Source organism: Lycium barbarum, chromosome 7 (assembly GCF_019175385.1).
Source record: "Lycium barbarum isolate Lr01 chromosome 7, ASM1917538v2, whole genome shotgun sequence".
Taxonomy (NCBI): domain Eukaryota; kingdom Viridiplantae; phylum Streptophyta; class Magnoliopsida; order Solanales; family Solanaceae; genus Lycium; species Lycium barbarum.
Window position 1 is genome coordinate 4,981,958 of NC_083343.1, and position 11,772 is coordinate 4,993,729.

Sequence of the window (11,772 nt, forward strand, 5' to 3'; positions counted from 1 at the left end):
GAGATTTCAAAGATATTCGAGGTAAGAGAAGAAAGTTTACCAAGAAAGACAAGGTATACGTTATGTATCGGAAAGAATTTATGAGTAACAAGTTAATGATGACTCAGTGATGTCTTGGAAAAGAGTTATAATGTCCCTTAGATTGTTAATGAGGTGTTAAACAAGTGTTAAGAAGGTTCCATAAGGACTGAAGATCAAACGAGTCGACGAGAACGAGTTTCGAAAAAATTGAGCATTATACGATCAAACATACTGACCGTATAAAATATACTGGCCGTATATTAGGCCGTAGAACCGAGTCGGGGCAGGTTCTAAATTAATATAAAGCGCCCAAGTTCATTTCATTTTCACTCCCTCTAGAATATTTCTCCACACCGCTTCCACGAGAATTCAAAGGAAACTGATGCTCAACTTCATTAGGGGCATTTTTGACCCATTTTTGTTCTAACTATAGATAATTTGGGAGGTAAAATAGATTACTCCTATAAATGTCTTAAATCAAACATATTCTTACATTTTATCTTTCAATCAATTTTTCATTCAAAAGCCCCTTCGTACATACAAGTTCTATATAACCGCCAAAACCCTTTTTTGTGTCTGTAAAATCCCGAGATTTCTATTTCAGGTACCCTTAATTTGACGTTATAAACTTGATTAAGTGAATGTGAGTATCTATTTTTTTCTTTTTTAATACAAATGATATGAGTAATTGATTTGATTTGGTTATTTTGGTGCGCGTTTACTTAAGTTAATATTTGCTTAATTCTTGCTAGAGGGTTGTTTGGGGTTTTAAGGAAGGAAAATTAGGGCTACAACTAGGTGAATGAGTTGTAGATTTAGATTCATCTGACAAAACTGAAAATCGAAACATTAAATTTTTATAAACTATTTAAAGATGTGTTCGATATGTGGCCTAGTGGTCAATGTAGTAGGTTGAGCCGCATGAGGTCTCAGGTTCAATTCTCAAAAGAGACAAAAACACTAGGTGCTTTCTTGCCATTTGTCTTAGCCTTGGTGGACAGTGTAAACCGACACCTGTTGCTGGTGGGAGGTGACAGGTATCCAGTGGAATTAGTCGAGCTGCGTGCAAGCTGGCCTGGACATCACGATTATAAAAAAAATAAACGTGTTCCATGAAAATAAGTGGGTATCTTACTTATTTTCTTGTCTGTGTATGTAAGCGAAAAATATTATCCTAAAAGCATTTGTATATAATCTAGACAAATATTATGGGAGGTGGGGTGGGGGTAGTGGTGTGGGGATGGGACTACAGGGTTGGGGTGAAGATGTTGGAGGGTGGGGAGGATACAATCAATGCGGAATGCCACTTGTGGAACTTGTTTTCCCTACTTTCACTGGGGAAGTCATTTTCCATATTCTTAAGTGACTTGTATTCCTAGAGAAAATGTTTTTCAAAAGTTTTGACCAACCTAACATGGAAAATTAGAAAGAAAATGTTTTCCTCCATAACGAACACACCCTAAGTTTGTTTTATATGGGTTGTTCTTTTCAATACTGCAGTGGGATTGAGCTTTATGCTTTCCGTATATCCTCATATATATGTTGATTTTTTTTTAAGTTATTGATTTGTTGGTTATTGTTTTGGTGTATCAACTGTGAATCTTATGATGCAGCATAATTCTTATATAATTCATGACTGGCATGCCAGATGAGTCTGACAGCAGATTCTCCCGTGCACTCATCAAGCAGCGATGATTTTGCAGCATTTCTCGATGCAGAGTTGGACTCTGCTTCTGATGTATCACCTGACCTAGACGAGGTAGAAAATGAAGAAGCAGAGGGAGAGGAGGAGGTGGAAGACAAGGAAGAGCAAGATGAAGACAGTGGCGATGGTGATGACGACGACGATGATGATGATGATGGTGACACTGATTCCCACAGGTGTTATAAGATTCTTTCTGAAGTCTGTATTTGTTAGTTCATTGAGATAATATTTTGAGTTAGATGTGGTCAATGAAAGTGGGTTGAGAACCATGAAGTCTCAGGTTGACAAAATCACTAGGTGATTTCTTCTCTCTGTCCTAGTCTTGGTGGACAGAGTTACTTGGTACCTGTTGTTGGTGGGAGGTAGAAGGTATCCCCTGGAATTAGTCGAGGTGCGCGCAAGCTGGCTTGGACACCACGGTTATAAAAAATAAAGAACAAATGCAAAGTAGTGCAGTAAGGAGCGAATTATATCTGATTGTCACCAACTATTGTTAGTTCTACTGAATTTGGAAATCATTTTATAGCTAAACATACAACTTACTTTTTAAATGTTTGAATGTTTCTGCTCAATAGAAACAGAAGCAAATTATAGAAGGGGTTTGCAGTTTGAATGTTTATGCTTAAACTACATGTTCCATTTCCTCATTGATGTCTGATATCATAGGGCAAAGAAGCGCAAAGTAGAGTTGATTGATGATGAAGTTGATCCACAGAGTTCAGCGTCTCGTGGAGAACCAGCAGAAACTTCAGGTCAGGCTTTCGTACAGTTATTCAGTATTTTGACAAGTCGTTTAGAATTTTATCTACTTATAAAAAGAAAAATTTGTTAAGCATTTTATCAAGATCGAGTTGAGTGATTTGATGTTTTGGTGTTGTTGTAGAGATATTATAACACCTGACAATAATTATTGCTTAAATTCATGTCAGTACCTACTTAGGTATAGATGCATAATTGGGCCAAGCTGAGTCTTGTTTTGGTGCTTGTGCTAGACTCTAAATGCAATATGAGCTTCAAACCAAGCTCGAGCTTGATTATCGATATGGATTAAGTAAAGCTCGGGCTCAAGTGCAAGCCTAACTTGAAAACTAAACGAGCTCATAAAGGATTTCAAGTTCGAGCTTACAAGAAATGAATTTTAGTAATTTAAATTTTAATATATCTCCATTGTAGAATTAGAAACTAAGGTAGTTTTTAATATGTTAAATTCTAAGGTAGTTTTTAATATGTTCACATACATTCAGTCAATTGTGCCTCAATCATGAAATAGTTAGGATGTGGTATATGAATCCTCTATATCTATTCCATTGAATTTAGTCTCCTTACATTCCAATACTATTTTGAGACTTACGTTCACAGACATTACTGGGAAAAGGTGGTTTGAGCTTAGAAAACATAACTCAAGAAACTATTCAATTCAATTTTTTTTTCTTCAAATACTTTAAGCTAATTCAGAAAAGAAAATATTATTCACGAACATAAATGAATCAGGCTTGTTCTTATATGAGCTTGGCTTATTTGATATTTGAGGCCAAAGTTAAGCTCGAACTTGGGCCCTAATATTATTAAATGAGTGAAGTTTGACCTTTACCGAGCTAAGACTAGGTTTTTTCTGAATATCATGTTCTATTTATAGCTCTATGTTGGTTACTGATTTGATGATGCATCTTTGTGACTGTTAACAATATATGGCATTTCCTATTGCGGTTTTATCGTTTGGTTTATGTTTATGTGGATTGGCTCTTTATATTTATTAAGAATGTCCCTAGATTGGTTGTACATATATAGTTTTATTAAGAATATTGTTACTGGTTGTGCCGTAATTAGGAGTATTGGTTGTTAGAATTTTCTTATTTAATGTAGCATTAAACCCCTATGTAAATAGTCAACTTTCCATTAAAAATAAGTAGTGAGCTTGTATGTTTTCATCACTAATTGGGATTTAAGAAAACCTTTCATTGCTTCTTTTCTCTTGAGGTATCAGTGCCTTTAATCATTGAAAATACCCAGAGTCTTTTGCTTCACCCATGAGTTACTTGTCCCCAATTTTGCACTCTTCCGTGGCCTTTGGTCTCATTGAGATTTCTTCCACAACATTAACTAAATTGTCAAATGCTTACTAACAATGTGCCTTGTCTACTTATTCCAAAAAAAAATAAAAAAATTAACAATGTGCCTTGTCTAGTCGTTGAACTTGTTAGTTGACCATCCACACGTCTTGTGTGCCATCAATTGTTTAGGGTCGTGTCGTTATTCCACATTAGTCGACCTGTGAAATTAGTAGCCCATTGTTAGCTGATCAAATTAGTAGACTACATTTGTCAGTCATTATTCCGTGTTAACTAACATGTTAAGCTAGCCAACTAATCCGGTCATTGATCACGTCTCTTGATTGCTCAATTAGGATGCCACAATACTCTTGTGGCAGGTCAGTGCACTGTTCAATTAGGATTTCACATCACGTTGTCAATTATGTGTGAGGATAACCAATACAAGCCATGTTAGCACTTTTATGGCATTTGAAAATTTCAGTTCTTTTGATATTTTGGTGTTTTAATTACTTCCCAATGTGTACTCCATTTGATTCACTTGAGGTTTAAGAATCAAGTGTATATAACTTTGGAGTATTTGATCAATACGCTCTGGTTTAAGGGTAGCGTTAGACTGTATGTAGATACACTGTATATGTCTAGGTAGATTATACATCATACTGATTGATCAAAGTCTTACAGAGCAATGTATATATTGTTCTTAATGACTGCTATAACTAGAAATCCCGACGATTAGTGATCTTCATATGGAATGATGGTTAAACTTTCTTGTATAAGGAGCTTTCTTGTATGTTGTTCACCAGAAATTCAAGAAGACCTTTCTCTCTTATTTTCTCTCATCTCACGAATAAAGTATGATTATAAACTTCAACTAAGCATGGAGAAAACAATTTAAACAGGGTACTAATCATGTACTCGATCACCCAAATATTGTGGTGCTTATCTTTTCATTTGATTGAAAGGTAGTAATCATCTTCATCATCAACCTATTGATGATTTAGCTTCATTGACCTGAATACATGGTGACACATGGACTTAACCAAAAAAAATGCATGGTTAAAGATGGATATAGAGCACAGTGCTAGTCTGGCAGCAATACTATTTCATGGCCTGGAAAAATGATCTGGAAATTCATAATAGAGGAGGTCACCGGAGATGTTTGTTCGTAATTCTGTATCCTACATAGACATCAAAATCTGGAATTAGAGATTTGCTACACGTTTCTATATCTTGTTAAGGTTCTTTGGGAGATGCCTATCACTTGGAAAGATTTTCTTTTGTAATTGGAAGGGGAGGAAAACCTAAGAAACATGAGAAAACTTTGGAATGCTATTCTCTTTTTTTTTTCTTTTGGTTAAAAGGATACTTATATTAATATTAAAAAGTTTTACATGACTATGATATTGAGAGAGGAATAACATACAAGAAAGCTCCCATACAGTCATTCGAAAAAGAAGATAATACAAATGATGATATATAGTTTTACATGACTATGGTATAAAAAGTTCCCATAGAGTCATTCAAAAAAGAAGATAATACAAAAGATGGTTGAGGAATGGTGAATGCTTTGAAGGAAATAAAAAGCCTCTACACAGCTTGAAATATGATGGTCTTCACCTTTTGATTGTTTGGTTTGAATGTTTTACATGACATTGAAAACTTGAAAGATTGGAAGGTGAGTAAAACTCTATGGAACAAAAGAATTTCAAATGCTATTCCTCTATATGTCCCATGGTTGGAGAGAGAGGAACAGTCAATGCTTTGAAGGAAATAAAAAGCCTCTTTGCAACTTGAAATATGACTGTCTTCAGCTTTTGAATATTTTTTTTTAGAATGTTTTATTTGGTATGGAAAACTTGACCGTTTTTGTCACCTTCTCAAAAAAAGAAAAAAATTCTTGATTTGTCAGCTCTCACACAGCTAACAGGGAAGAATTCTTTTGGCTTTTGTATATTCTGCTCAAAGCTCTTATTTCTTGTTGTGAATATTGTTGACCTTATTGGAAATTGTTCATTCGCCTGAAGTAACTACAATCTGATTATACTACAACTAGGTCATTATAAGCTTCTGAAGTCGCCTTGCATAATTACATCTTCTAACATCACGTTATTAGCCTTGGTTGCTGAAGTCTGAACAAGGATAAGTATTAGAAGATAGGTTGGTCTTTAGTTCTTCTATAAAAGTTAGATGATGCCGTGCTCCATTCCTTGAAACAAAAAGGTTGATGCTTCTTTGAGCTTATTCTTTGGGGAGAGGGGCCTGCACTAGGAAATGGTAGATCAGTTAGAAAAAAGAAACCGGGAAAGAAATAATTATATGATGAAATTAATAGGCTGCAGCTACTTGAATTTATAGGTTCTTTGACTCTTCCTTTTCCTGTCTCATCAACGCGCTTTCCGCTCCCCCTCTTTTATGTACTTGTATCTGTGGTTATGTACGAAAATCTGACATGTCCCCGTGTGCAGGAGCATCTTTGGCGCTGGATGTATGCACGCATCCTGGTGTTATGGGAGGGATGTGTATACGGTGTGGGCAGAAGGTGGAAGATGAATCCGGTGTGGCTTTTGGATACATACACAAGGTTATTCTTCATGATTCATTATTCACTACAATACACTTGTATACATCTGTTCTTTTCTTTTGGGCTGGGTTGGGTTGGGTTGGGTGGGGGAGTGTTGAGAGCTATGTTTTCTCAGACTCTTCAAAAATGTCGCCGGTGCATGTTGGATCCTCCAAAAGTAGCGCATCTTGGGAGAATAAGACAGGTGTGCGGCAACATTTTTGGAGAGGCCGTGAGACATAGGTTGAGAGAAAATGGAAGGCACTGTATGATGTGCTGGGAACAAAAATTTCTAGTGAACTTTGTACATCTATTCACTGGATTCTGTCATTAATTTTGCAGAATTTGAGGCTTGGAGATGATGAAATTGCTCGATTGCGTGACAAGGACCTGAAGAACTTACTACGCCACAAAAAGCTGATCTTGGTTCTTGATTTAGACCACACACTTCTGAACTCAACTAGACTTGCAGATATTTCAGCAGAAGAATTATACTTGAAGGACCAACGAGAAGCACTGCCTGGTATGCTACTCTTACTGGTTATGTGCTATATTGGCTTTATATCTTGGTCCTTATATCTTGCTACTGAAAAAGTGGTGAAAATCTCTTTTACTGGCTCATGGAAGCTAGGGAAGCCAGAGTAAGAAAGTACTGTCCAACAAGTTATATGTACTGCCTAGGTCTCCTTGCCGTGGCTTGAAATCTGTCGGATATATTGGTAGGTGTAGAGCAATCGTCAGCGGTGAGGTGAAGTACTGCTAGGGTCTCTTTGATCTAAGCTTGAATGGGATTTTGTGGTACATGTTATGTGACTACTAATTTAATGAATTAGATAGGGAAGGAAGCCATAGAAAATATACGAGGTAACAGTAACTAGATAGTTAGGAGTTAGGACTAGTAAACGAAGAATAAGACTACCATTGGAGTTAGTTTAGTTGTGCCTCTAATCAATACTGCACTGATTTCTGCCCCCTACTCGATCTTCTACTAGCCTCTTATTCCCTTAATTTGAACTCCAAGGTTAAAAGGGGATCTGAATCTGATAGCAAGTATGTGTCACTGTGACTACGATGAACCAAACGATCCCTTACTCTTTTTGTTCTCTTTCCCAGATATTTATATAGACACACGCGCTATATAGAAGGCACTGTTGACAAGTCTTTTGATTCTCTTCATATACATGTAGAGATATATAGACATAGAACACCCTTTCTAAGCAGTGCTGCATTGCACCTCTGTGTACAATTTGGAAATATTTGTATGATGTAGTTGTTTATACTTCTCTCCCACCTTCTAGATTGGCTTGTGGCTCCCAGGGCTTTGGTTCAGCAGTAAGGACGCAACACATGAGTGTGGGTTAGGAGGACGTCATGTGTTTGAACCCTGTCACGAACAAACCTCGCATTTAAGTCGGGAGGGAGAGCAGAGGCGAGGCGCCCGGGGGGGGGGGGGGGGGGGGAACTGGCTTTTAAGCTAGACAAGTGAAAACAACTTCCCTAGTTGAAAGTTAGCTGCAAGGCATTGTAATATTTTATATGATGTATAGTGGTATATCTTTTTGTTGAGTAAATGTTTGGTCTTGTCTTGTAATGATGCGGATGCCTGGACTAGGTAAGAATGTTTAGTAGGCGCTCTTCATTAGAACGTATAATGGACATATCTTGCTGTGTTTACAAGTGATGTTCCCCTCCGTTGGACTTCTGACATATGGGCATTCTAAATTATGCTGTTGGATGATCTGGCCTGCAATTCTAGAGCTTCGTAAGCTCTTCACTTTTATTATTCTTTGTGGTCATCTTTGGTGTCGAGTGCATTCAAGTTAATTTTGTCTTTTGTTATGCTAGTTTATTTTGAACCTCATATATGGTAAGGATTTCTTTTGCTTTAAGTTCTTGTTGTTTGGCTGTGATAGTTATTTTGCAGGTACCTGTTGTGCAATGTTTTACGATGTTTTCCCAACTTGTTTACAGATGCTTTAGGAAGCAACCTTTTCAAATTGGACTGGATACACATGATGACAAAGTTGAGGCCATTTGTCCACACCTTCCTGAAAGAAGCCAGTAGTTTATTCGAGATGTACATTTACACGATGGGTGAACGTCCTTATGCATTGGAAATGGCAAGCTTACTTGACCCGGGAGGTATCTACTTCCATTCTAGAGTGATTGCTCAATCGGACTCCACTCGGAGGCATCAAAAGGGTCTCGATGTTGTTTTGGGTCAAGAAAGTGCTGTCCTGATCCTTGATGATACTGAAGTGGTAAGCATGTGGGCAATTCTCTAGGACTATATGATCCCTGCATGAAGAATGAAAGAATTTCTTTAGTGGTCAGGAAATGATAATACCACTGGAGGCTTATTATTATAAAGGAAGGGAGAGTTAATCGGATTCAATTTAAGTTCTTACCACCCCAATTCCATGACAGCTTTCCATTTTCCACATATTGCTATTCTGACAGTTCAGATTTGTTTTGGAGTTTTTAACTATCTTTTGCTTGGAAATTTGTTGAGCGTTATTGTCATCTAAGCCTCTTTCTTAGTGTTTGTGCCATGTCATGTGTTCACGTTTGTAGTTAGCTGTTTTTAATAATTCATATGTATGTTCAGGTTACTTTTTTTTTGAGAAACAGTTTTTGCTGCACTTTGCTCGGGCATAGAGAAAACGTAGAGTTGCGGTTGATGTACTGAAATCAAGTTTTGAATAATGGATGAAACAATTTGCTGCTCTTGCCTGCAAGTAGTATATTGAACCACTTCTTGCTTTGTGCATGTCGTCCTTGTGCAGAGGCTATGTTTTTCTTCTATCGTTGCAATATGATTGTACGTCCTTGAAGGCCACAATTAATAATAATGTGCAAGGTGGTACTCCACTTGCTTTTCAATGTATCTCTTGTCAGATCCTCCCTGGAACTTTTTAATGTCTATAAACCAGTTTCTTGTTCTAAAAGAGAATTAAACTTGTATCTGGTCCCAAGTGCATGAATCACTGTAGACCTGCTCTGTGGGTAATCTAATCTGCGTGAAGACTATTAATAAGTTATATATTCTTGCTAAATTCTATTCTTTTAATTAGATAAAATGAGTTGTTTTGGTGGAACTGAACCTTCCTATGGGCTGTTTTAGGTATGGGGGAAGCACAGGGAGAATCTAATACTGATGGATAGATATCATTTCTTTACCTCAAGTTGTCGACAATTTGGTTTAAAATGTAAATCACTTTCTGAACGGAAAAGTGATGAAAATGAAGCTGACGGAGCACTTGCCTCTGTTCTAAAAGTACTGCAGCGGATCCACAGTCTATTCTTCGATCCGGTATGTATTTGCTATTCTTCCCAAATTAACATCATAGTCTCTGTTTGAGTTGTCTCAATATTGTGTCCAGCTTATTTCAAAGGACACATATATAATTCAATAGTTTTTTAATATTTTAAGGAAGGATACTGCATTGGACTGACTTTTATGCTAGAAAGCGTTCATATGTCTCAAAAGTTAATTGCATCTACACTTTTGGACCCACTTCTAAATACAAATTACTTCACTTCTTACTTAAGTAATCTGTGTTAGTGGAGGTGGTTATGCTTGCTAATTTTGTTATAGTACATTGTTTGGCTTCTCTAATTCTCCTCAATGCTGCTTCTTTCAGGAACGTGAGGACAATATTATGGAGCGGGATGTTAGGCAGGTAAAATTCTCGACAAACAGTTTAATTTATTGATAACTTTTAGTTTAGTACTCCTTCCTAATAAAAGTGACCACGCTTTTTCTGCTCATTCCAGAAAACCTAACCCCTCTTTAAAGATTCTTTTCTTAATTCGCCAATTCGAATTAAGATAAATTAATGCCCACTTTTCACATTTCAAAATACTCTTCTGTATCATTTTTTACCAAATTCAGTCTAATATCTGTCATTTAAATAAAGTGCCAGTTTGCAAAGTTGACCAAAATTATATGAAATTTTAGAAGAGTTGTGATAAAACAGAGTATTTCTGTCTGTGAAAGTGACTCTGATCAATAACATATTTGCTGTCTTACGAAGCGCACCTACTCCCCATGAAAGGGTGATCAATATTTGGCCATGAGTAAAATATTTTTATTTTGTATTTTTCTGATTACCGATAATTTGATGTATAGCATAATGATGCCTGGAAACCATAACAAGGAATACTGAGCATATGGGGGACCTTAAAATCCTAAAGTGCCAACACCTCTCCATTGTTTAGAAGAATGTCGACGATTTTGAGTTGATAGAATTTATATCTTCAAGTGCAATAATCACTTATTATTGATATACTATTAATTTTGGATGGATTTTGGACCTTTGGCAAAGAGTGTGCAGATTTGCATTGTATCAGAGAATTCAATTGATTAAGAATATATATCGGTCATTGTTGCAGGTGCTCAAAACAGTTCGGAAGGAGATACTGAAGGGCTGTAAAATCGTCTTCACTGGGGTAATTCCCATACAGTGCCAACCAGAAAATCACCACTACTGGAAATTGGCTGAGCAATTAGGAGCTGAAATCTCCACAGAAGTCGATCACTCGGTGACACATGTCATCTCCGTGAATGACAAGACCGAAAAATCGCGTCAGGCATTGCAACAGGAGAAATTTTTGGTTCATCCAAGGTGGATTGAAGCTGCTAACTATTTGTGGCGAAAGCCGCCTGAAGAAAACTTCCCAGTCAGTTCATAACAATTTGCTAATTGACCTTAATTTTGAATAGGGGATAACTGATTTTGTAAATCCAGTAGAATTCTTTCAGGTTTCCTTCACTAACAGAAATCATCCAACTATGAGGAAAAATAGTTCACGCCTGAGGCAATCAGACCTCAGAGCTTTCTTGAATTTTGTCTAGACATCGACCAAATTTCATGTAATGTTTGTGTGGCATTTTGAATGCTGATTTTGCTAGTTATCATAGTGCTAAAAGTCACTTAACATTTCAATAAACTAAAGGATTTGCATGAGTTGGACTTCTGATAGATTCCAGCTATCTTCAATTTTAATGGACTATGATGGGGTTTGGCAAGCGGTTCGGATTTTTGGTCGGTTTCTTTTTGCCTTCTCTCCTCAGTCCAATTAAGTGGGCTTTTCTACCTGACTAATTATCGTCTAGACATTGTGTTTTAACGTTTTTCATGCACATTTCAATTATTTGTTTATATGGTATGAAGTCTAACTAATAGAAATGCCTATGAATTCGCTCCAAGAAGTGAATAGAGGCCGTTAAGGATTTGCGTAGTCGGGGCAAGCTTTGGTCCACCCAAGAACCTATAGTGCTAGATCTCATTTAGATGCGAAGTGTAAGTTTTTTCACTAAGCGCTTCTCTCCACAAGAAGAGAACCAGGGCAGTAAGAAGGTTTAGCTCGGGCTACCTTGCTCAAGGTAAATGTAGGTAGTGGATATAGCTTTTCTTTTGAAGTGTCTTAGT

General features: G+C 36.9%; 1 protein-coding gene and 1 non-coding gene across 7 annotated transcripts; one reads left to right on the plus strand and one right to left on the minus strand.

The window, feature by feature from the left end:
• Positions 1-334: 334 nt before the first annotated feature.
• LOC132602978 (RNA polymerase II C-terminal domain phosphatase-like 4) lies at positions 335-11,307 on the plus strand. Of its 6 annotated transcripts, none has more exons than XM_060315814.1 (9): positions 335-466; positions 1,670-1,902; positions 2,393-2,478; positions 6,243-6,358; positions 6,680-6,860; positions 8,309-8,598; positions 9,462-9,650; positions 9,982-10,020; positions 10,733-11,307. In XM_060315814.1, exons 2-9 carry the CDS (start codon positions 1,670-1,672, stop codon positions 11,030-11,032), a joined length of 1,434 nt encoding a protein of 477 aa, XP_060171797.1. In that variant the 5' UTR covers positions 335-466; the 3' UTR covers positions 11,033-11,307. The 6 variants fall into 6 exon arrangements, with proteins under 6 accessions (XP_060171797.1, XP_060171796.1, XP_060171794.1 ...); XM_060315813.1 differs by having other exon boundaries at positions 444-466; positions 1,635-1,902; XM_060315811.1 differs by lacking the exon at positions 335-466 and adding an exon at positions 475-625.
• On the minus strand, positions 9,078-9,175 carry LOC132604713 (U6 spliceosomal RNA). Its single transcript, XR_009568818.1, has one exon. It is a non-coding gene; the product is annotated as a U6 spliceosomal RNA (small nuclear RNA).
• Positions 11,308-11,772: the final 465 nt, after the last annotated feature.

Bases quoted from the DNA above. Each gene is read 5' to 3' on its own strand.
- LOC132602978 (XM_060315814.1), top strand. From the start codon at position 1,670: ATGAGTCTGACAGCAGATTCTCCCGTGCACTCATCAAGCAGCGATGAT. The intron at 9,651-9,981 runs GTATGTATTTGC...TGCTTCTTTCAG, and splicing joins ACAGTCTATTCTTCGATCCG to GAACGTGAGGACAATATTAT. The intron at 10,021-10,732 runs GTAAAATTCTCG...TCATTGTTGCAG, and splicing joins TGGAGCGGGATGTTAGGCAG to GTGCTCAAAACAGTTCGGAA.